Here is a 24,519-nt window from a genome sequence, read left to right on the forward strand (position 1 = left end):
AAAGATTGTCCCCATCTTTCCTATAGGCTCCCTTTAAGTACTGAAAGGCTGCAATCAGGTCTCCCCGCAGCCTTCTCTATCCCTGTTGCAGTCAGATGCCTTTGGGGTGTGTGAATCCAGGAGGAGATGAAGAGTTTTAAACTTCTCATTTGTGGTTAATTTAAACGCCTCTGACAGTTGCGTTGTGTATCACAATTCCCATACAGCCATACCCTTGGGAAGTGCAGAAGGGGGATACGAGCAGAGGAAGCCACTGTGTAGTAAGGAAATTGGCCTTTTATTGAGTAAAAGAAAACACAAACCTGTATTCTAGCAGTGAAGATACTCTTTTGGGGCAAGAGGAGAAGCTTCAGACTGCAGTTCTTCCTCAGAACACACTCTTTATGTAATTTACTGACTTAAAGATATAATAAAAAACATTGGCACCCTGGACTGTCCTCTTTTCTTGGAACTGTGCTTGTGCTGGCATTCGCTTTGTGCTGTCTCAATGTGTAGGTGCTACATTAAGGTTTGTAACGGGTCTCGTGTTTTCACCCTTCTGCAATAATAGCCTGTCAGCATGTTTTTAGCATCGTCTGTGTGTACTTCTTACCAGGTGATACCTGTGCGGTACTGCAGAGCTGCCGTGGGATCTACTGGACAGTGGTCATTAAGCAGTTGTTTCAAAAAAATCAAAGTTTAGCTTACCTTACAACAGCTAGCTCCTGAAACATGATGGGAATTTTTTTTCAGATGTGGAAAGTAAACTCAATCTTCTTTTGTCCACAGAATGGGTGCAAGAAGGGGATTGCAGCTGAAAGTACTCATAACGCCTTGCCTTGCCTGTGACCAAGAGCAACTGCTTTAGTAGCTGAGACTAGAATAATCAGTACCTGTGGCTCATTCAGGTTTTGGTTTTCAAAATTGGTTTTTAAAAAGTGGTGTTTAGAGATGCCGCTGGTGGTATTTCTTATACAAAGACTTCTTTTTTCCAAACTATGGTGTGATGGTTTAAAAAAAAAAAAGGCAGATAGCCCCTGAAGGTGCTTTGTGAACATGTCGTTATTCTGAGAAGGCAAATCTGCTGATTCCCATCCTTGCTAAGGCTGTAAATAGTGAAGTCATTGAAGTAGGGTGAACACTGGGACCAGAACAGTGGATCCCTAGTGAAGGTTGTGGCATTTTCCATTTGCAGTAAAATTTGCCTCTCTGTCCCGTTAACCCTGGAATTACTCGCGTGCTATCTCTGTTCGTAGGCTGACAGAGATCTGCCATCTGCATATCCCGCATAGGGATGTGTCTTCCAGCGTGTTGCCAGACAACGCTGAGGTGTTTCTGAAAAGGCATTAACAGCCAGTTGCAAATGTGAGCGGTTGAGGTCTTTGGTTTACTGTTCAAACTCAAATTTCTTGGGAGTATGTGCAAAACTTTTCATTTCTTTTAATGCATGTGTAACGCTTAATGAGACTAGCACTTAATACCACAATTGTGCATACACAGCTAATGCCTAACAGTTCTCAGACAATCTGGTTAAAGCCTCAGAGTGCTATAGCAATGCAAATTGTAATCTCTTTGCTTTCAGTGGGATTTATAGTTGTGGGTAACTTTGCATACTCAGAAATAAGACTTTTCAGGACTTAACAATGTGACTTTTTGGGGGTGCGATGTCAGAACGTGCTAAATGCCCTAAGAATTTCATGGGAATTATAAATGTAGTCCAATGAGCATGTAATTTCCACAAGCACAGAAACTATGGTGCGAAAAAGAAGTTGTTATTTTGGGCCAGGGTTTTGAGACAGATTCTGCCATAAGGTGACAGAAGTCCAGCTGAATTTTTACTAAGGATTCGTTTTATGCAGTGGTGAAGGCTGTTAGTTTCTCAGAATAGTTTACTGGTTGCGCAAATGACTTCTAATTCTTTGCTTAAATATGGAAACTGCACTAGTTTAACAGTATGTTTTGATTTCTGAACTAGTATGATTTTTGTGAGGACCAATCTCAGGGTTTGCAGTATACGTGAAGACTGTGAGACAGCAGTAAGGGTAGTTGGTTCTTAATGTTGTAGAGCTTGTAAATTATGCTAAATAGTTGAAGTTCATATTTTTCTGTAAAAACTCAATTACAAAACATGTCACCAAACCCAGTATTTTTCGTCTTTCTGTAGCACAAACTTACACAGTGTAGTTTTTCTTGTTGTTTTCTGAAGTGACTAAAATGATGAAGCTATAATCAAAATTTAGTGTACACACATTGATATAAATTTTAGTGAAAACAGTCTTAAGTGTGAGGATAATCACAAACAGTTATTGTCTGAAATGTGTTTATAAATGTTACAAAATTACATTTTGGGGTTGGCCTATTCTAAAATGAAGGTTGAGGTGTGGCGGAAGAACCTGAACTTTTTGAGATAGGGTTGCTCCGCTGACGCCTTTGGCATTGTAATTGAGTCCTTGCCAGTCCGTGGACCTGGGGCTGGCATCCTTCATAGGCCTGGAAACCTCACAGACAATATTTATTCCTTGCGTAGCCCATGGTGGTTTGTTTTTTTCCTAATTAATGCAGTAACCCAAACCTGTAAACACGAATCTCTGCTCTTCATTCCTTGTTCTTTCTGCTCTGCCAGCTGTTAAAGGTGGATGATATTTTAGACTCTTTATGGTGATGTCACTTTGCATTTTTTTCTTTTCCGTTGTTATGTGGGTGGTTGCTCCGTCTTCCTCCTTCTGCCTGGTATCAAATGTGCGCGGGCGGACGAGCTGCGCTGCTGTCCCTCCCCAGCTCACCCGCCGCACCGCCGTGCAGTCTTCCCTCATTCCCCGATCCCCGTGAGTCGTTCTGCTGTTCGTGCGCTCCTGCTTTGCGTGGGGGGTTAGCCGCTCGGAGATCTTCCCTCTCCCATCACGCCGGGTGAGGGTATGTGGGCACGCTGAGATGGAATCATGAATGGGTTTGCATTGCCTTCCTGACGAAGGGTAGTCGCTGTCAGACCTGACCAGCTGACGGTCTTCAGCCTTTCTCTCTAGATGCTGAACAGCGGGCGCTTGAACAGGATCCTTGCTCAGATAGTTTGGATTGGGTTGTGGGGTCTTTTATGCAGCACAAAAAAAAAAAAAATAGTAAAGCCTATATGTTATACCAATTTTTTTGTTGGGAGTAACTGAGCTGCAGACCTTACTTCTTCCTTCAGCTGTTTAGAGCCCTTTCTAGGAAGGCCGTGCATTTACGAGGTCAGAGCAAGGGTTTGCGTAATGCCTAAAGCAGAGACACTGACTAGGGCATGCTAAGTAGTCTGTGATACTCTGTGTAGTAAGCCAGTCACTTGAAAACGTACCTGCGTAGCTTTCCTGGTTCAGCCAGCTTTTGTGACAGTGTTTGGATCAGCTGCAGCCCGTGGCGGTTTATAGGAATAGTTTTGCCTCTGCGTTTTTGCCTGAAGGGAAGGGGGGACACATGTGAGATTGCTTATTGTGAATGTTAAAAATAATGCCTGGTTTAGCATTTGTACCATGTGCATAGCAGCATTAAATAGTTATCTCCTACCAAACATTTAATAATTCATTTGTCAGTGTAAAGGAATACAATCTGTTTAAAACTTGCTTATATTTGAGAAATTTACATAGTGTATTTTACAACATAACCCTTTTTTTCCTACTTACTGTAGGAAACGGAGAATGTAAACTTGGGCAGATGATCACAGTGTGTGCATCACAAGGATTTCGGAGCCCAAATTACTGCTGACAGTAAAAATATCCTGGTAATGGTGCTTAAAGGATTGATGGACTGCAGTGGTTAGATGTATGATGTTGTAAAGGATTGATAGGCTATAAGTATTGTTCAATTTCTAGTTGAAAAGTAGAATAAAAAAATCAATCTGTTTACAGGTGCGGAGTTGATGGCCTGATACTGCTCTGTGGTAGATAATATATTGAACAACAACAAAAAAATAAATCCTATTACCCTGTTGCCTGACTGCTTTTTCTGAAGCTTCACTTTCTGAGCTCAACTAGGTGTTGGTGTAATGTATGAATTTTCTGCAAATTTACCCCTACTGCAATTGGAAATACAGTTATTTGAACAGGGCAGCCTTTTAAATCTGGATGTACGATTTCTAGTGGCCTAGAAAACAAAACTCTTTTGCTAGTTGTAATTTACCTTGTTCCCAAAATGAAAGGAAAGAAAAATTACTCTCAGCTCATTAGCTCTGTTGGAGAAATAATAGTATGTTACTGGATAAGCGTTATTCAGACCTGTCTTCAGTGACACAGCAGACACCATCATCTTAAAGTTTTTCTAACACAGTTATTAATGTGGTTCTGAAATATTAGATGAAAAAGTTATTTTCCTTTTAAACTGAGGTTGAATAACAAAAGTATTAGTGGTTCATGTTGTGTAGAATACTGCAGGATTGAATAACTGGCCATACTAGTTCCTGTAAGAAATGAAATGGAATTCACCTTCCTGGTGCCTAATCATTGTTTTTCAGAAGATAATGATACTCAGTTACTATATTATAGAAGAGAAACTAGTGATTAAGAAAAAAAGTACAGGTAGGAGATGCATTTCTGTTTGAATTATATTCTGACCTGCTCAAAAAAACAAACAGAAAACCGGACCGAAAAACCCCATACCCCATAACCCCACTTAGTTTATCCTGAGACAGTTGTGCGCCGAAATAATACTATCAGTATGAATATAGTTTTGCTTTGACTGCAAATATTGCAGGCTAAAGCAATATGAAATGATGGTTTGTTTACTGTGCTGATAAGAATGTGTGTGTTCTTAACTTCAGTAGCTGAGATCAGACCCAAGAACACAGTTATTAATGTGAATGGCTTCCAAATGTGGAGCCTGTAAGTTGCTTGAAAACTTGTGTGTGAAGTGATAGGATTTGCAAGCTCTCTGTTGTTAGATTTGGTATGGGAACATCAGTCTCTGTAGCCCTGAACTGCCAACAACCTTTGTCCTTTATTTTACCTTCAGTTAAAAACAAAAAAAAAAAAAAAGGGGGGGGGGTGTCTGCGTGTGAAATAGGGAAGTAGATGAATGTTGGCTAATGGCCATGTCTTTTCCTGGAGCAAGAAAAAAAATCGTGGAAAGATAAATGAGATTGTGGACCCGGATTTGTTTCATTATATGAATGATACGTGATGTTCTGTAAATTATTTATCAGAGTGAGCCTTTCTGAAATGGCTAAAGCACTGTTATATCAAAGGGAAGGAGAATGGTGGGGTTGCAAAGAGGAGATTGTTACTGGATTCCACTAAAAGAATAATCTTTCTTTTAAAATTATCTGTCTTAAACTTTAAGTAGCAGTTAAGAAAAGTCCACAAGATGCTGCAAGTGAACAGTTGTGTTTGGGTAGCGCTGGCCTGTTTTTCTGTTGCTGATTATTGGTGTAGTTTATGTATTCTTTTTGTTAATATTATTGTACTCCAGATGTTTAAAAGTATAATGATGGGACAGATCTGTTGAATTATGGTGTATTACTGGCAAGAAAAGTAACCGGCTCATTTTCTTCTACTTGTACATGCGATGTTTTTAACTTGAAAAATTCTGCAGGTAATTGGTATGTCCTTTCCCACCTTTAGAATTACTGATCTCGTTCAATGCCATCCTGCCAAAACTGACAATGAATATCAATAAATATTTTCAAATTTTTTGAAGCATGACTCAATTGGAAATCTGCCACTTTGATAACTTCGACAATTATTTTTGTCCAGGTAGCAATTTATTATTTCATCTCTCAATATAATCCATGATAGAGGTCTTAGTAAGACTGAGGACTGCAGATGATGTTTGTTCCTATTAGTTATAAGAAGGTAATATTGGGGTTCTCTTTTATACTTCATGGAAGAGAGCAGACGTCTCCATACTTAGGAGAAGTCTTTGGCTCTGGTCATCTTTTATGTGTATTCCTTGGCGTGTACAAGTATGTCAATATTCTGATAATTAGGTTGTGAAGAGATGAGCAGTGAGCAGACCTTCTGAGGACTAAGCTTTCAGAAGAAGTGCTGTGCGTCAGGGTGTGTTTATATGGAAGGAGTTGTAGGCTAAGGTGAGGAGATGTGTGCTCCTCTGGGCTGGGTAGGACAACTTCGCTTTCCTGGTGTCAGTAGTGTTTGGAATCTGCTGCTTGGTTTAAGATGATCCTAAAGGTCAATAATATGAGCCTAGTTTTGGTATTTCTGTGTTATGTTGTGTTGAGGTATAAGAGTGTGTCTATACGAACTGATACCTTCTCAAGAATACCCTTAAAAACAAGCGTTCCCCACTTCCCAGAACTGTGAGGGAATAGAGATTCGTAAGTCAAGTGAATATAGTCTGTCAGCTTTCAAAGTATTGTGGCATAGGATGGAAATGTAAAAAAATTGAAGGTGAAAACAACAAATAATTTCTTTGTTATATAAAACTAATAGCATTGCTTAGATAAATCTGGAAATAGAATTTGTGGGAGAAACTACTTTGAGTTGTTGTGATACTAGCTGCTAGAAGCCAGCCTGGGAAGGTACGCTCTTGTTTGAGTAGCCTACCTGAAGACATAGTTGCACGTCATTTGATTTGCTACAGCTCTGTTTGCAGATACTTCTGTGTAGGCATTAGTACATGAATATTTTGGATGAGGCAGGTAAGTAGGTTCATTCAAGCTCTAAAATTTACTGCAGAAACTGCTCGGGGGTATTGGATCTCATAGTTTGTCACATAGCAGATTAGAAAGGTCAGGAAGTAAATTTATATCAGTTCAGAAGTCTTTCTCTGAGAAGTTCAGTGTATTGCTTCCAGACACTGCAAGATGTGCCTGGGTTTTTTGTTCCAGTGGTGTATCACAGCTGGTGGGACTCGTTAGACGGGAGTGGGTAACCGGTGATGTGTTGAATCCAGTGTTTCTACCTGAAACACTTTTGAGTGGAAAAGTAACAAAGTATGTCTTAAATTTGAGAGTTCGTGTAAAATTTACTGCTTTTCTTGTGGAAAGGAACTATAGTAATCTGTAATTAAGTTGGTATCTTAATCTTTGAGCGCTATTACAGCTGAAGAACAAGTGATTGTGTTCTGGAGTTCAAATTGTATGTGCAGGAATAGTGTCCCAAGTTCTGATTTTTCCTCATTTTTGTTAACACTAATCTTGTCTTGGAGAGGTTTATGTGGATTAGTACACAAGGTTGCTTATTATAGGCTAACTTTTATGAAACATGTTACGATAATAAACTTTGTCTTGGTAATTACTATGTGGTGCAACAAAATGTCAGGTAAAAGTGAAAGCAAAGACCACTGAGAAAGTGGGTTTTTTTGTGTTGCTAGCTAACTCTGTCTGTTTATTTTTGAACCTAGCCACGAGCTGACCCCATCCCGATATGTAGCTTTTGTTTGGGAACGAAAGAATCCAATCGTGAAAAAAAGCCAGAAGAGCTTTTGTCTTGTGCAGACTGTGGCAGCAGTGGTAAGTTGGCTGAATTTACATATATGAGAAATGTTTATGTTTTAAAGATTTTTTTTTTTTTTTTTTTGTATTAAAAATATTTTACGTCATCCTCTCTTTAGGCATACATTGAGAACTGAAACAAAGTGGGGGTGGAAGAGACTGTTGAACTAAAATTTTGTCATCTGTATAACTACAAAAGAAGGGTGTGAATTCATCTTTATACTGGGAGTATAGATCTGCTGAGCAAATGAATAGGGAAACCACACTTGTAAAATACAGAAATTCTATTATTGTTTGGGAGCTGTGTTTGATCTGAAAACTCAGGTTTGCATTGTGACATCAAATGGTGATCGAGAACTTTGCTTGCACAGGTTTGCAATGTTTCAGAAGCTGAGGAATAATCATAAGAATGAAGACTGTGTGGCAGTCTTTGCCATTGCGTGTCTTGTATATCTAATTAATTTTTTGTTAAATTTCTTTTGCTACTCAGGTGGGAATTTGAATAATGATTCAGGTGACTTACTAAAGCTGTTCGGCACCGGTTACGTGTCAGGCACAAGACAGGGACTCCCTGCGGATTGTACGGACCTTGCTCCTGTGTGACGCAGCAGCTCGTGCGGCCTCCATGCTTCCATGGGGCTGTCCCAAAGTGAGCAGCTAGGCTAATTTTGAAAATGAAGTACAGTAGCACGCTGTTGCTTTGCACGGAGTTTGTGCATCAGTGATACCAAACGTGTTCTTGGCCTAGGTTATTCCTGATTCACAGAGGGGTTTGGCTGAGAAACTTAGGCAGATCTCTTTAGCAGCTCTATGCCATAAAGCTTTTTCTGGCACAACCGCAGAGTTCTGGATGTGAAAATCCTCTGAGCAGTTGAGCTATTCTGAAAAAATCCCCCGTGGAAAATAGCTTTATGCTGGAAGAGGAGTTATTTGACCAGTGCAGTTTGTCAGTTGAGTGTTTTGTTTAGCTGTGCCAGTAAGAAAACTTCTGCTCCCGTAAGCTTACAGCTGCATTGGGAAGTGCTTTGGGGAAAGCTTTGCGAAGTAGACCATCCCGGCTAAAAGGCGAAATAGCGGTGCTGCTTAACGTTACGGGCTGCAACACCGAGCTGCTTGGTGCCACTGCTTTGTGCTGGCACCTGGTTGCCAGTGACCTGGGTTGAGGAACAAACGTCGTTGAAAGACAGCAAGTTGGATCGGTTCCCCAGCCCAGCTCACTGCACAGCCAGACCAGCTTCTGTGCCGGAGGGAAGAGGAGGGAGACCTTGGGAGGGAAGCGAGTGGAGAAGCAGTAGGGTCTGCGTAAGCCAGCGCTGCTTTTGAGAGGCTGGAAGCGAAAGTACAGTTTTGGTGTTGTGGAATTCAGAGTCTGCGTGTATCACCATTTTGTGGGTGTGCTGAAGATAGTCTGTCTCAGGTACTGTGATGAGTACTGGAGTAAAAACAAAACAATGTGGATCAAAACTGCGTTTTCAGTTAGTCAGGGTATGCTTTTGATTGCGTGCTTCTGAATCTCTCACCTCAGACAGATTATTTGTATTTTAGCCAGTGTATTTTTTAATATACTTAAGGGAATGATTAAACAGTGAAGCAAAGTAGTGCCTTTTTCACCTCAGGATGGAAGACCAGAGGCCACAGATTTTAAACTGTCTTCCTTTAATGGTTTACAGGTTTCCTGTATTTTCAAATCTGTATTCTAATATTTGGAAATTCAGTAGGATTTGTGCTTGGTTAGAATATGGTACGCAAAGGTTACATTAATCAGGTAAGCTTGGATATCAGCTACTCTTCTGTTGTGTAGTAATCCCCTGGTAGGTCTAAGACGCTTTAGAACTGAGAATCTTGACTTTCATGGATCAGCTTCTATTTGAATTAACACTGATACATTCTCTCTGCCTCATTAAGACTAAATTATCTTTAATTAGTTCCTCAGATGTATTAGATATAAAGAATGAAATGTTTAGACTGCCAATCAGATTGCTGGATGGTTAAACTTTAGCTACTGATGCCTAACTAAAATAAAAACCAATCTCAGTGCAATTTATAAATAACAAAACTTCACTCAAGTGGAGGTTTATTGTAATTGGATTTGTAATTTTGCACATTGCCGTGTATCTCGAAGCTGGTCTTGCTGTCTAACAAACATAAAAGAAATTGCATGTTGTGCACAGCAAGCAAATAGCGCAGTCGATCAGAGATTAAATTGCAGTGCCCACTACTGGCATGTCTGCTTGCCTTTAGGTTTTGCTGTCAGCTGCTTGCATCTCTGCAGATGATGCTTCCGCATTCTGGAAGCGGAAACTATCTGGGTATCTGCACGTTTCGTTGATACGGCTCTTATTTTGTGGTATTTGGGAATAGAATTTATTTGGGCAGTGGAAATGAAATGCACTGCTAGGTCACTGCACGGGGCAGTTTTGAAAGCAGTAAGATGAGGGATGTCAGGGGTGAGAAAACAAATCCTATCGCCGAAGCAAACATTGCATCCCCTCCCCGATTTCGAAAAATCAAGAGACTGGAGAACTGCAATTGAGCTCCACTGCTGTTTTCCCAATTCAGAGGTGCAGAAGCGATTAAAGAGCTGCTGCTGGCAGGTTTTAAAAGTGAGATGAAGTTTTAGAAAGGGGAGGACAAAAAAATTGAGTTACTGGGGAACTATAGTAAATGTTTTTTAAAAGGAGGGGGGGGAAATAGCTAAAAGTGTAATATCTGTTCCTTTCAAACTAGTGTGTTGGGCTGAGAAGGCGAGAGATCAGAGATGGGTAGGGGAGGCTGCAGCACCGAACTCCCAAGGCATCAGAGTCAGGTCGAGAGGAGTAGGGACAGCAAATGTTTGGGAAGGACTGCGCAGAGATTGCTTTATAAATGAGATTTAGCGTATGCTTCAAGAATAAGGGAATATGGGAATTGTCTTGATTGCTATCTGTGGGAGGATGTTGGCTGGTTGGATAAAATGAACCGCTAAGCAAGCTGCGGGTGGAAAAACCTTCTCCATGCGCAAGGTAGGTGCACTGATCCTCTCTGCTCATCGCTAAAGTCACCCAAAGTAATGATGCTTTCTACCTAAAAGGTTATCAAACACAAGGTTAGTTCCCAACATTTGTATCAAAGTTAGATATAAAGAGAGGTACTAGCATATCTGATTTACCCCTGTACCTAGTTGTCACTGATTGAATGCTTGTTCTTTTAAAAGAGTAATTGTTTTGTCAGTCCCTTTGAAGAATAAGCAAGGCCCAAATTTGCAATGAGAAAATAAAAGTAGGCAGTTTAAAGGAGTTGCCTTCAGTCACAGAGGAGTGAGATGTTCCGTTTTAACTTCCTGGCCTCACCTATTTCTGCCACATGAAAGTACCACAAATCTGAGCCTTTGCTAACTGGGAGGGATAAGAATGAATTTTAAAGCATTTCATTTTTAATAGTTTTGTTTTAAAGTAAGCCTCTATGTATTCCTGGTGGAAACTGCCAGCTTGCAAAGGTCTGAATTTGCAGTAATCTGTTCAACTTGTGTGCCACGTTAAAATATTGATGCTGCCGAGGTTTCAAAGAAAGTCAAGTGATTGAACCAGGAGAAATTACCGTCGGAGACACTTCAAACTAGAGGTTGATCAAATGTTGAAAACCTCTTGGTAGATGTATCGGCTTCTGGATATGGAGAAGATAGTATGTTCTTGAATTCAGTTTAGATCAGTTAGGGCTGAAATACTGCGAATTTTTAAGCCAGAAGCATGCTTTCCCTCTTCAGATCTTTCAAATTTAAAGAAACTAGCTGTAAAATCACTGAAGGTCACAGTGACTTAGTTTAGCTGACTACAGAAATTTGTTAAACTACAAAAGTAGTTAAACAGAGTCCCTTCTAAAAGTGAACCCTGTGTTGATCATCACTTCTTAGGCGTTACCCTCGCCTTGTTATTGTTGCATTTGCACTATGTCAGTCTGTCTCCAAAAGGAGGAATGTGTTATCAGCCATGGAAGAACAATACCATATGGTATTTCAAAATCTGAAATTTTCTGTGCTAGGGCATACCTAGGAAAGACAGCAAAAGAACATGGCAAACGCGTGGTGATGATTCCCACTTGCACTCTCCTAGCCTCTAGTTGTTTGTGGCTCAAGAACTTGGAGTTGCAGGCAGAACCTTGTATGTATGTATGTAATACCAATGGATTTTTTTTTTTTCTTTAATTTTTGTCCAGTAGTAATATCTAACACTGAAGGATATTAGAAAATATATTAAGCCATGTAATTGCTTGAATGAGAGATGTTATGTTGGTAGATAACAGAGAAAGAAAGTAACCCTGTTACACCTAACCTGTGCATAGTTACCAACCAGTGAGAATGGTTGTTTCTTATGTCTGTACCTCTCGGTTATTTGCTTAAGGCAAAGTTAAAATCAACAGTTTAAACACAATTTACTTGCTCCTTGAAGTAAGTCACTTCCGTGCAGGGTAGATAACTGGAATTAAATGCACTTATATGGAGGTAATTGGTTCATGATTACACTTTAATGTGTTAATATAGTTGTTAAGTCATGGTTGATGAAATAAGTCTGTGATATTGATTATTAATATCAGCCACTCCAGGGAGCTTTTTTCTTATTTCAGCAGATTTTTTTAAAAATGAAGTACTTGTTAGCTTTATTGAAGGGAACAGTGTAGCGCTGAACTCAGCTATGCAGTTACAGAGTGTATTTGTCACTTTCCAGAAAAATAGTCACTTTTAAGTGCATCCTTGGTTTTAACCACAAAAATTTGTTGATGTATCTGAAACTGTCTACTAAGAATCAAATGGCAATGCTTTTTCAATATCTGTGTTTTTGAAAGTACGCTTTGAATTTATTATTGTTTGTTCTTTACCAATATATTATATTCCTGCATTTTATTTTGAGAGTATGCTGTATTTACACAATTTAAGTTGTCTTTTGAAGTCATCTTTGCCATTCATGCCTCAGTCCGTTAGAAGACAAAAATAGCAAACGCTCGTGGATTAGCCTGTGTTCTTGGTGGTGGTGGCTTAGCTCAGTCTTAGACTGAGAAACAGCAGATGGAGAAAGTCTGAATCACCGTGACTAGACCGTTACCTGGAAGAAAGCACGTATCCCAACTCTGACAGGGAGAAGAAAGCATCCTTCATGCGCATCACATCACTGCAACCATCTAAGTCCAGCATGACATCAGGGATTCTTATCTCTCTGACAAGTTGTGGGTTGATGCCCTTGATGATCTCTGAATATAATACTGGCAAAAAGTGTTTCCCTGGGAAGGCTTATCCCTTCCTATTTAGCAGTGCTTTTATCTTTTCTGGATTAAGGGTACACTCTGAGGTCGCTGAAGACATGAAAAATCACTGCCAGTATTGCCTGAGGTGGTGTATGTGTTCAGTTGTCTGATACCTTGTATTAGTTGCAAAAGTTGTGTAGGAAGCCATGTAGGCCTTCTAGGCTACCCTGGGAAGAGGATGGTCCCGTCAGGAAATAAAATACAGTTTCATGGGAGGAGGTGGTTCACCTGCTCTTGGCCCCCACTGCCTTTTTAAAACTTCCTTTGTCGTAAGCTTTTCTTGTGTCAGTTGCCTGCTTGATTTTTTTTTTCCCTTCTTACTGCTCAGAAATTGTTCTTTATATGTAATTAAGCAATAAGTTGGAATTAAAAATGCATATAATTTGACTATTAAGTTTCTCTCATAGCTACTTAGTATAATTAGAAAAATACCTAATGGTTTTATTTAAAGATTTCCTCTGTTTTGTGTTGCACTGCTATGAAAGGGGGGTGGGGTCAAGTTTGTAAAAATACTTTTTTCAGAACCAGTGGCAGTTTAATATGCTATGGAAACAGCCTAGTGAAAATAAAAATTCAGTTTCAGGTGCTTGCGTAGACCGTTCACGGATGTCAGTTACAGTAGAAGTCAACTTTCTATCTCTCTTTATACGTGAGTTTTATGGAAGTTATTCTGTATCTGTGTGTGAAGTGGATGAGTTAATGTGTTGCAAAGAGCTAGTGCTTGCAGGGTTCTGGTGGTGCTGGCTACATCCTGTTGAACTCGAGAATCCATTTTACCAATCTGAAATCTCAAGCTTTGAATATTTTGGTTTTTTTTAGGACATCCATCATGTCTGAAATTCTGCCCTGAGTTAACAACAAACGTGAAGGCCTTAAGATGGCAGTGTATTGAATGCAAGACATGCAGTGCGTGTAGGATCCAAGGCAAAAATGCAGTAAGTTAGACTGCAGAGTGTTATCTGACTTTTCTTTGTTTACTGTAGCTCTGTACTTAGCACATGTGAAATACAAATTGCTGATGTACAACTTCAAGCAATGCTGTATTAAGTCTTTTTTTCCTCTTCCTCTCCGCTCCCCCCCCCCTTCAGGATAACATGCTTTTTTGCGACTCCTGTGATAGAGGGTTCCACATGGAGTGCTGTGACCCACCACTTTCCCGAATGCCAAAAGGTGATAATAAAACTCCTTTCAATGAAAGTACTCTCACTCATGGTCTTTTCTCATATTAAGTGACCAAAAGCTCTTGCGCATGCTGATGATTTTTTGCGTTCCTAAACAGTGTGGTTTAAATCAGGTCAAAGCCAATACTTTATTTTTCTTTACTTGAGATTTTTTTTCCTCAGGAAAATAGTAAAGGTCTGTGGTCAGTTGACCAGATGAATTCACTGTGTATTGAGTTGTTGGCCAGTTTATTGAAGCTGAAGTTTGATGAAGGCTGTTAAAATGTTTGGAGTATACACACTGACAAAGAAATCCTTAGAGCAGGTGAAAGAGCCTGCTTCTTCATGCCTTCTGTAAGAGTAATTTGAAAAACAGACAGACAAACAAACCGCCTGTGTCTTCAGGCTCTCTAGTCTTCAGATTTCTGATATATAGCACCTCTCACTTTGCTCTCACATGGTTACGGCTTTCCCTATTTAATCTTAAAGTTACACAGAAGACTTTTTCCAACTTCCCCCCTGCCCCCAATCCCCAACCCTAGCTATAATAAAGAAGTGTTCAGTCATGGTCATCTAACATGAAAAGGATGCCAAATTCAAGGTGTTGTATATTAAAACAAACATACCTAGGTGTGACCTGATATTTTCTTTAGCACACTCTAGCCTAGATTGCTTTGTAACGCATGTATAATTTTTTTTCCCCATCTTGACTGTGTCTGAGGAAAGAACTAGGTAGTACAAGGAGGGACAAGCTACAACAGAAATTCTTTTAAGAACCCATTTGTTCACAATCTTTTCTGTGATCCTTGTTGCCTCTTCCCCCCCCCACACCTCTCCTTCCATGAGCACTTTCAAAAATGTCAAAGTATGGATAGAATTGGATCGCTTTTCTTTGTCCGCTTCCCTGTGTCCTGTTCAGAAGATAATTTGCTGGCCTTGTGTACTTGGCATGTATCTCGGTAGTCACCTGCAGTACAGATTAAATCAACTGTGTACAATTAAACTTTTTTCCTTGATGTAGGGATGTGGATTTGCCAGGTCTGTAGACCAAAGAAGAAAGGGAGAAAGCTACTTCATGAGAAAGCTGCCCAAATAAGGCGAAGATATGCAAAACCCATTGGACGACCGAAAAATAAACTAAAGCAACGAATGTTGTAGGTTTCTCTTGAATTTTTTTTTTTAATGTTTCTGAGAATGTAGTTGGATAAGAGTTGATGCAGGTTCAACTACAGTTTTTAACTGTAGTTCGAGTTGGGGAAAGTAGGTGATGCCTTTCAGCCCAATGGCCAATAACTTCTTAATTACAGTGGGTGCTTTTTGTGTCATGTCAGAAGGTGATGAAAAAAACTTCCTGTGACTTAGTTCTCTAGATGCCATATTTTTTTAACAAAACTTGTATCTATAGAAGATGCAAATAAAAGTCTGTATGATAACATATGCCACAGCTATTTTCCAAGTGTAACTTCGAGTAAGTGGAGTATGCTGAGGGGATAATAGTGAATTTCCTCAGGAGACTGTTCTGCTTAAAGACCTGTTCAAAAGTTATATAAAAAGGACTTTATTAGTTAATATCAGCTCACAAAACCCATTCCAAGAAGCAAGCTGTGCAAGTACTAAAAAAAGTTCTGGTTTCAGTGGTACTCTGGAAAAAATTAGTACTTGAATTCTTCTGTTAAGCTGCCACTGGTTACTAGGGAAAGAGGCAGCAATTCCTCTTGCTTCTCAGGAATGTATTTATCTAAGATTAGAGAGTGCTGTAATTCTTTTAGCATCTATCTTTCCAGGCAACGCTGTAGCTGGACATCTTAAGGCTTGGTTGGAGGATTGTTTAAGTAGCGTTCAGATGCTGAGTTGACATTACACTGAGTGTTAAACAGGAGCAGATTCTGTGTTAACTCCAGTAGCGTGTTGCCCTTCGTCACGTTCCTATCCACATACACCTTTCCTCTCCTCCTGTTTAACTGTCTGTTTGGCCGTGTCAGCTCAGCAGCTGAAGAGCTTTCTGGCTGTATCTACTACTCATTCTGTTATGTGGCTGTTCCCCAACCATTTTTCTCTATAGTCTAAACACCTGTCCGGCATTCTTCAGAGTTGCATGGTAGCTGCTTTAACACTTTGCATTTTGCATAATAAGGATTTCTGGAGCCAATGAAGTCAACATGGGAAAATAGAAGGAAAAAAAAAAAGTACTCACAGTACTGGCGTGCAGCACGCTCAAGTTGGTGTACATGGTGTTTGCTTATTCTTTCTCCTCTGTCTCTGCCAGGATTTCTAGTCTTGCCTTTTTGGACCTTGACCTAGAGTTCAGTCTGTGTTGCTCTAGGAAAGTAGTACAGGACAATGAAGAAGTGTGGCCCTACGTGAAAGTAAAAGATGTAGTTGTAGTGGCTCATGAGCGTATACTGTTAAAGGAAGAGTGGGTGAAACATTCTTGTACTTCTCCATTCTCCTCCTGACTAAATAACTTCAGAATTTGAAGGTCATTGAAATAGCCATACTACATTTAGTCTTTTAACTGAAATTCCTATATATCATTGTGTGTGCATAATAAAAATATTCCCTGTATCTGTAGCGTTACCTCTGGATCTAGCTACACTTCCGGTTTTACCCCTTTGAAAACTCCTCAGTCTTCAACTGGAGTTCTAATACAGTACTGCCATCTAACTTCTCTGAAAACACGTCCCTGATCTGGGTTCCCACAGTGGGTGTAGCAGGAGAGTCTGTCTGACTCTGCTTCTCCTCCTCTTTCATGCATGTAAAATGAAGGTTGGAAAGCTTGTGATGGTTTTACTGTTACATTTTGCTAATAGGATTCTGAGCTATATTTTCAAAATAAGTCATGCTAAAGGATGCAGAAGTTCTCTTAGCATTGGATGATGATTATGAATATTTTTATAAAGTTTTTTTGTGGCACATGAGCCACATCAGCATGTTAGAGTAGTACTTGGAGGGTTCCTTTATATAATGAATATTTGCAATATTGTGGGCACATTTCTGTTACTTCAATGTCCAATATATATACAAAACAAAATAGTCTTGTTTTGGAATAACAGGGGTTAGGAGGTGGGGTGAGAGAAGAGACTCTTCCTCGTGGAATCCTGTTTAGAAGTGGTGGTGGGGTACAGAAGATGACAGTGTCATACATAAAAGTGTGTGGTCACAGGAAATACAGGAAGGTTAGCTAATGCCACTGGGCTCTTTTTGTGTAGTACAAATAGAATCTGTCCAGGAGTGCTAGAATAATTTTGCCTGTTGACCATCTGTAGAAAGCCCTTCACAGGCAAATTACTGTGTAGGATTAACTAAAACCAGATGTGGTTTGGTGATTACCACATCTGGTAGTGAGAATAGGTCTTGTGATGGACATAAGCTTACGGCACCAAAGGATTCAAAAGACTTAGAAGTTTTGGGGTTTGCCTCATAGGAGCTAACCGAATTGAAGGATGTGTGAGTAGAGAAGGGGCTCGTTCTTAAACTGGTGGGCCCTTGGAGTTCAGTAAAACAGATGGTAGCCCCAGGCTGTTCAATCTCTCATTAAAGTGACCTGTTGGATTTAATTACTTCAGCATCTCAATTAAGAAGGCAAAAATCTGTGGAAGAAAACTTTCCACTGCAAAATAAATAAGCTAACTTCAAAGACCAGGATGGAAAAGGGAATGGAAGCATTTGATGCAACTAAATAGCTTTGGATTTGCAATTTGATCATGCCTCCTGATACCTGTTTCTTTTACTGCAAATATTTTTAAACATTCTGTTTCTGTATACTTACAGTATACTACTCCTCGGTGTATCCTGCAGTGTTGTTCCTCTCCTCGGTCATTAGCGACCAGCTAAACCTGTACTTCTGCTGTCACAAATGTTGGCTTTCAGCATGCCCCTTTTCTGCCTAGCATTTAAATACCATTCACCTCTCTTCCTTCTTGTCACCTTCCATGTTAGGCCTGATTGGTTTACAGCTTTTCTACAAAAACCATGTTGCTTTTTCTTTTCCTTTGCTATTTTTGTTTTTGCTATTATTACAATTTCTAAAGAAAACAGAGTCTATTTCTTTGGTTTAGTTGTAATATTCTTCATAAACTGCCTGATTTTGCTTTTAGGCCATTGACAGTAATTTTCACCCCTAGTGCTGACATGCATAATGCAATGAGAGCACACTAATTTCTTAATTTCTTAACACTGACCACATGTGTCTCCTTTGCGTGTACAATGAGCTCTGTGGTGATGGAGCAGGTAGTGTACTAGGCCACAGCGCATTGATGCTTTTCTCCAAAGAAGCATGCTTTTGCCATGCCTAAAAGTAGGTGGCAAGGCTGTGTGTTCAGGAGATCTTGCTAGCTCAGCTGCTTCCATTTATGTGTAATGTGGACTGTCTTGTAAGGATGGGGAGGGGCAGGGAAGAACAGAAAGAAAAAAAGAAAAAGGAAAAGCTGGATGTTATGTCATAGTGTGAAATGTATTTCCAAAGTGCATGTCTTTAAATTTCTACAAAGATTTTTAAGTACAGTGGCGTAAGTAACTTGTATAAACTGTAATACTATTTGGTAGTAGTTACAGATTTTAATGCTGATTTTTTTTTTTTTTTTTTGTATTTTCCAAATTTTTGCATAGGTCTGTAACCAGCGATGAAGGATCCGTGAATGCATTCACAGGAAGGGGGTCACCTGGTAGGGGTCAAAAGACTAAAGTCTGTACCACACCTTCATCTGGTCATGCTGCATCTGTGAAGGATTCAAGCAGCAGATTGCCTGTTACAGACCCCACTCGGCCTGGTGCCACCACCAAAATCACCACCACCTCCACCTACATATCTGCCTCTACACTTAAAGTTAACAAGAAAACCAAAGGGCTCATTGATGGCCTTACTAAGTTCTTTACACCATCACCTGATGGTCGCAGATCACGAGGTGAAATAATAGACTTTTCAAAGCACTATCGTCCAAGGAAAAAGGTCTCTCAGAAACAGTCATGCACTTCTCTTGTGTTGGCTACAGGTACCACACAAAAGCTAAAACCTCCACCTTCTTCACTTCTACCCCCAACCCCCATCTCTGGTCAGAGCCCCAGTTCGCAAAAATCCAGCCCTTCTGCTGCTTCTAACTCTCCCCAAAGTTCTTCCAGTCAGTCAAGCGTACCCTCTTTTCATAGCCTTCCTAATAACAGTCAGCTAAAGGGACTCTTTGATGGACTCTCTCATATCTATACCGCTCAGGGACAGTCTCGAAAAAAGGGACACCCAGACTATGCACCACCCAAGCGGTTGCGTCGTAAACCCGAATTATCTGCCGCCTCAAAATCTAATAGCCGTTTCTATGGAAAGAAAGAGATTAGGAGTAGGTTTATTTCTCGTGCCTGTACCTCTGGATGGGGTGTGTCTAGAGGACATGCTTTTAAAGCAATTAATCGCCTCAAGAGAACAACCTTCCTTAAAAAGCACAGGATTCTAGGCAGATTAAAGTATAAAGTGACCCCTCAGATGGGGACCCCCTCACCAGGGAAGGGGAGCTTGGCAGACGGAAGGATTAAACCTGATCAGGATGATGGTAAGCAAAGGTCAAAGCGCCAACCAAACCTGTGTCCCGTCCAAAACCAAAATTCTTATATTGTCACATAGGTCTTAGCTATTTCTCTTGTTCTTACTTCACTTTCATACGAAAGCAATGAAACTTTGACCTTTTATCTAATGCTGACTAAATCTCCAAAATGTTTTTTTCTGACTAATACCACACCACCTTCTTATTATTTTTTTGCATCTGTAGTGACACTAGGAGCCCCAAGTGCCTTCATGATGTTGCTTATGGCTGTGTAGTAGCGCATGAGTAGCCACTCTTCATGCTACTTCCTCGTTCTTCCCCTGCCCTTTCTCTGGCAGTAGTGCTGTCATCGTGATTGTGTGCTGTCAGTGCTTATGATGGTGGGCATTTCGGTTCATTTCCCTCTGCTCCATTGCTCTCTCATCAACAATTCCGTCCTGCTACAGTCTCCACAACACTTGATCTGTACTGCTGTGAACTATCTCTTTTTGTAATTACTTTTATTTAAGAAGAACTATATTTATAATGTTTGAATGTAGACTTAGCTTAGCATTGGTCTCCAGCTTCTAAGGGCAACTTTTTTTTTCTCTTATTTTTATTTTTACCTTGTAGAGTATACTGGAATTTATCAAGTGGCGTAGTTCTAGTGATAGAATATATTCCATTTCATGAGGTTCAAAACTAATTTGGTAGAACTGGACTGTAAAGGCTTATACAGACAGACAAGCAAGCAGAAAAATAGCTCATGTAACAGCAAACTACAAAACAAGAAAGGGGGAAGGTTTCCTTTCTGTTACTTAGTAATCCCAAAGTTAGTTAAAATGGGGAGTCATAACAGCCGTAGTTGCTACAATCCTATTTAGGAGTGTCACTTGGGTAAGGCACGTGTAACCTTCATATCTGTGAATAAACTTTTTGCTGGTTTTAAATAACAGATACTGAAATCAAACTAAGCATCAAACAAGAAAATAAGGATCTCTTTCTGGTGGGAAGCAAGGACACTGTTACACAGGAGGATTTGGAAGTATTTAAGCAGGCTCGAGAACTTTCCATGGAGGTAAGAATCATGTTCCATAAAATGTAGTTATTTCTGTAAATAAAAACTGAGTTCATTTTCATATGTCTGTTCATCTTCATTTTTACTCTATTTCTTTTGATCTGATGTGTCATGCTTGCTGTGAATTTAATTTGGGAGACAATGTATATACAGTTACATTGTCCTAGATAGGAGATGAGGCATCACACTGGAGTGGGTCAGATGATGCGTGACACTTGGGATAGATTTTTGAAAGATACACTTGAGCATTTTGGACATAGAATTAGCACTGATGAAGCGCAGCTGGCATCCTGGTCAGAACCGAGAGGATGTTGGCTGGTAAGAATGTGCCTGATGATTTTCCTCTGCAAATAAAGCAGCCACTGTGAAAAGTGAAGTCTGTCCCAGCAACTGCTGTTTAGTAGGAAACTGGCTTTACTGAGTTCATAGCTTCATTTTACCCAATGATTTAACACACTTTGAGTTTAAATACTATAGCCTTTTTCTAGCAGTCAAAATATTTCAGCTGAATCTGACTAAAACTGTTTATACTAGCTGGTCTTCCAGGTGTGTAGTGGTAATCTAAAACTTGTGGAGACTGAGCTGGTTTTTGCTGGGTGGTTTTTTGGTGGATGTTTTTGTTGTTGTTGTTCCTGAGGAGGCTAGACAGGGCAGCTGAATCTTCCTATAGCAAATCACACTGTTACTTTTCTGTGTCAATGAAATGAGTTATTAAATTAGTTCATCGTTCATTTTCTCGTGGAAATGGTTGCCACTTCCTCCTTTCTTTGTCTTTCCTATGCAGTCCAAAAATGTTGGGTGGTAAGTGGGTAAGATTTCAAAAATTCGTGACATTGAAATGACTTTTTCCCCACCCCTTCTTCCTTTTTTTCCTATTCTGCCAGCCCTTGAGAGTCTAGCATTTGTTTTCTGACCAGCTCAACTTTGGGCTGATAGCCACGATTAGTGTGGGTTAATACACTGTTGATTCTTACAAGATAAATACCAAGGACCAACCCAAAGTATTCTGTGACTCTAGAGGGGTTCTGCTGACGCCGTCTCCCTCACTATTTTGACAAGAGGACAGCTTGGAATTCGAAGCAGCGCTGCAGAGAAAGCCCTCGCGTTAGATGCTGCCGGAGGAGAGAGCCGAGGCGGTTGTGCCTCTTGTCTGGCTGGGCCACGCACCATCTATTTGTGCGCACGTACTTCTACGCACTGCTCGCTTAACTTTGTGTTTAGTCGTTTGGCACCTTGAAAGAAATCTTTGCTGTTTATATTTGGCCGTTGCAAACTCTGTCCTCTGTCCAGGTTGGAAGAACTTGAGCAACGGAGTTGAATGCTTCAGGTTTCTCACACCTTCGTTGGGTGAAATTGATGACGTAAAGCTAACTTTCCTTTTATCTTTTCTGTAATTAATATTTTGCTTTTATTGCATCTGACAGAAAATTGGGTGTAAAAACACTGGCGAAACAAGTGGGCGATACCCTTCAGTGATTGAGTTTGGAAAATACGAGATCCAGACCTGGTACTCTTCACCCTACCCACAGGAATATGCAAGGTAGCGAGTTGTCAGGATTGGCATACATGGTTGGGATTGTTACTGATGTGATAAGTGTAACTGGTTTTCTTATTCTTTAGTAATTGTTTATAATTTGCAACTTTGAAAAGTAAATATGCTTTGTAATTATAAGTGAAAACAAGAATTTGTCTTCTATGTATTAGTTCTAACCAAAAATGCATTAAAAAGAGTGATTTTCCTAGTCCTACATAAATATAAACTTGCAGTGTGTATTGGCATGATTTTGTTTTCATTGTTTTTTTGGTTTTGTTTGTTGGTTTTGATTGGGTTTTGTGGGGGTTTTGGTGTTTCGAGTGTGTGTTTTTTAAAAAAAAAAACCACAAAAACACAACAACAACAACAACAACAACAACAAAACCCCACAAAACCCTGTTGCAACGAAGTGTGACCAACTTCTGGCCATTTAGAGCAAGTAATCTTGTTTGTCCTCCAGAATTTGTTAACCTGCTGTTTCTAGGGCCCAGGGAGAAGTCTGAACATGCTAGATAAATAAAGTCAAAGTGAGCAGGTTGTGGCAGCAGGCTCTTGTTTCTGGGCTCCTTTGCCGGGGCGCAGCTTGGAGTCAGGCAGAGCGCATGAACTGCGAAGTGTGCTGATCTCTGCATGCGCTGAAAAGAAATGCTTTATGAATCCCTTGGTTCTGTGGCACACATGGAGATTTTCAGAACTGTAGGTCTATCAAGCTCTGCTATTACAGCAAGCAACCAAGTTACGTGATCTGTTCCAAAATGCCTTTGTGTAGTGTTATTGTAAACTGCTTTTTCTCTCCTCCCTGTCATTCCTAGATACCGTCATCTTTGCGTGGTGGGAATGAGGGATATATCGTGAATTGGTAATAACAAAATCAAGGGCTAAAAAAAGTGCAGAGAGCATTTTTATTTCCTCTTATTACCACTGCTTTAATAGGGTTAACATTTTATTTCAGTTACTTTTTTATTGGCTCAATGTATATCATATTGTGAAGGAGAGAGTTACCTGTTCCATCAAATAAATTAATCCCACGTAGAGGCATAATGATGGATAGTTATTATTAGTATGAGACAGCAGTGGGATGGCATCTGTAGGAGGCAGTGCAGTTCTCACGGCTCTGAGTGCTGTGGGATTACACCATGGAACAGACAGCTCAAACTACTTTCTATGTTGTTGCTAAACTTTCTTAGAATACTGGAGTAAACCATGGCTGTGATCCCAGGACATGCCAGTATTTTTAGAGCAGATAAAGATTGTCCTCTGCTCTGAAACTTTGTAGATCAATTAATTTTGGCTGTGAGCTTCCACTGCTTCAGTAATTTAAGAATGGAGGTAAAGAGCCATAAAATTCACCAAAAGGAACAGTTTCTAGTATGTAGAGCACTTGTCAGCATTGTCTTACATGGGGCGTGTGGGTTACTTGTATGTAGTCTGAACTGAATCAATTATTATTGGAACAAGAAGGGTGAAATTTGAGGTATGACTCCATACATTGATGGAGGCCACAGCAAAAGCTTAGGTGGAATGTGGGATGCAACTGGGATGTACTGGAGACTGGGCCACGAAACAGCTGACCACGGTCCAACTCTATTGAATTAGGTTCCTTGTGACTGATTGAATCTGATCTTTTTTTATCTTTCTTTTTCTACTGGCTGATGTGTGTGTTTAATCATTCACTCTAATGTGGTGATTTCTTTTTTTTTTTTTTTTTTTTCTCAAGTTAAGCAGCATTTAGTCATGGTACGTTATATTTAAATGGGGAAGGCCTTTCACTTTGTGGTAACTTTTTTGTTTACAGAATGTGACAAATCTTTTGTATAAAATATTTTTCTAATTTTCGTGCAGGTTACCAAAGCTTTACCTGTGTGAATTCTGTCTTAAATACATGAAAAGTAAAAACATTTTGTTAAGGCATTCAAAGAAATGTGGCTGGTTTCATCCTCCAGCCAATGAAATCTATAGAAGAAATGACCTTTCAGTATTTGAGGTAGGTATACTAAAATCTGAAAGTAACCAGTTTGTAGACATTACACACCAGTTGTAGAACTAGTGAAAACTTTAACGTATTTAGATGTTTCCTTGGAAATTCTTCTTATACTGCAAAAACAAGTCCATCTTCCCTGTCCTGTTCCACCCTGCCATGTTCTGTCACCATTCTTACTTTCTTTACTTGTACTTCATGCATTACCCAACCTTTGAAGGTACTTGTATAGCATGCGTCGTAGATGGGGACTGCAGTGGAAGCTCGTTGACTGGATTGCCTTTCCCTTCTCAGCAGCAGTACCTCTTGCACCCTTTCATTTCTGGCTATGTAAAGAGCTTGGGTGTAGGGAGAATACGAATCACAATATAGATTCTTCCAGTGTATAGAGGCAAGCAAAGCAGTTTCTTGTCTAGTGTTCTAAAAATACAAATGTAGGTACTAAGTGCTTTTGCTTTCCTTTTGGATGAGTGAGAAACTTTCCCTGAAACATCCTGGTTGGGTGGTGGAGGTTCAGTCCAGCATCAGGCCAGAAGACGCTGCCTTGAATTTAGAAAGCGTAGATTTGAGCTTGGGGATATGTATT

At 40.0% G+C, this 24,519-nt stretch overlaps 1 protein-coding gene across 4 annotated transcripts in view; it reads left to right on the top strand.

Moving 5' to 3' along the window:
• KAT6B (lysine acetyltransferase 6B) overlaps positions 1-24,519 on the top strand; it is a 124,282-nt gene that overhangs the window by 59,078 nt on the left and 40,685 nt on the right. For 2 of the 4 annotated variants that reach the window (XM_075422904.1, XM_075422905.1), the window contains exons 3-10: positions 7,309-7,417; positions 13,493-13,608; positions 13,762-13,843; positions 14,855-14,987; positions 18,442-19,373; positions 20,300-20,421; positions 21,846-21,961; positions 23,798-23,939. In XM_075422904.1, coding sequence (XP_075279019.1) covers positions 7,309-7,417; positions 13,493-13,608; positions 13,762-13,843; positions 14,855-14,987; positions 18,442-19,373; positions 20,300-20,421; positions 21,846-21,961; positions 23,798-23,939 — 1,752 coding nt within the window. The remainder of the gene's footprint in view (positions 1-7,308; positions 7,418-13,492; positions 13,609-13,761; positions 13,844-14,854; positions 14,988-18,441; positions 19,374-20,299; positions 20,422-21,845; positions 21,962-23,797; positions 23,940-24,519) is intronic. The other 2 variants (XM_075422906.1, XM_075422908.1) reach the window with 2 other exon arrangements.

Source organism: Opisthocomus hoazin, chromosome 6 (genome assembly GCF_030867145.1).
Source record: "Opisthocomus hoazin isolate bOpiHoa1 chromosome 6, bOpiHoa1.hap1, whole genome shotgun sequence".
Lineage (NCBI taxonomy): Eukaryota > Metazoa > Chordata > Aves > Opisthocomiformes > Opisthocomidae > Opisthocomus > Opisthocomus hoazin.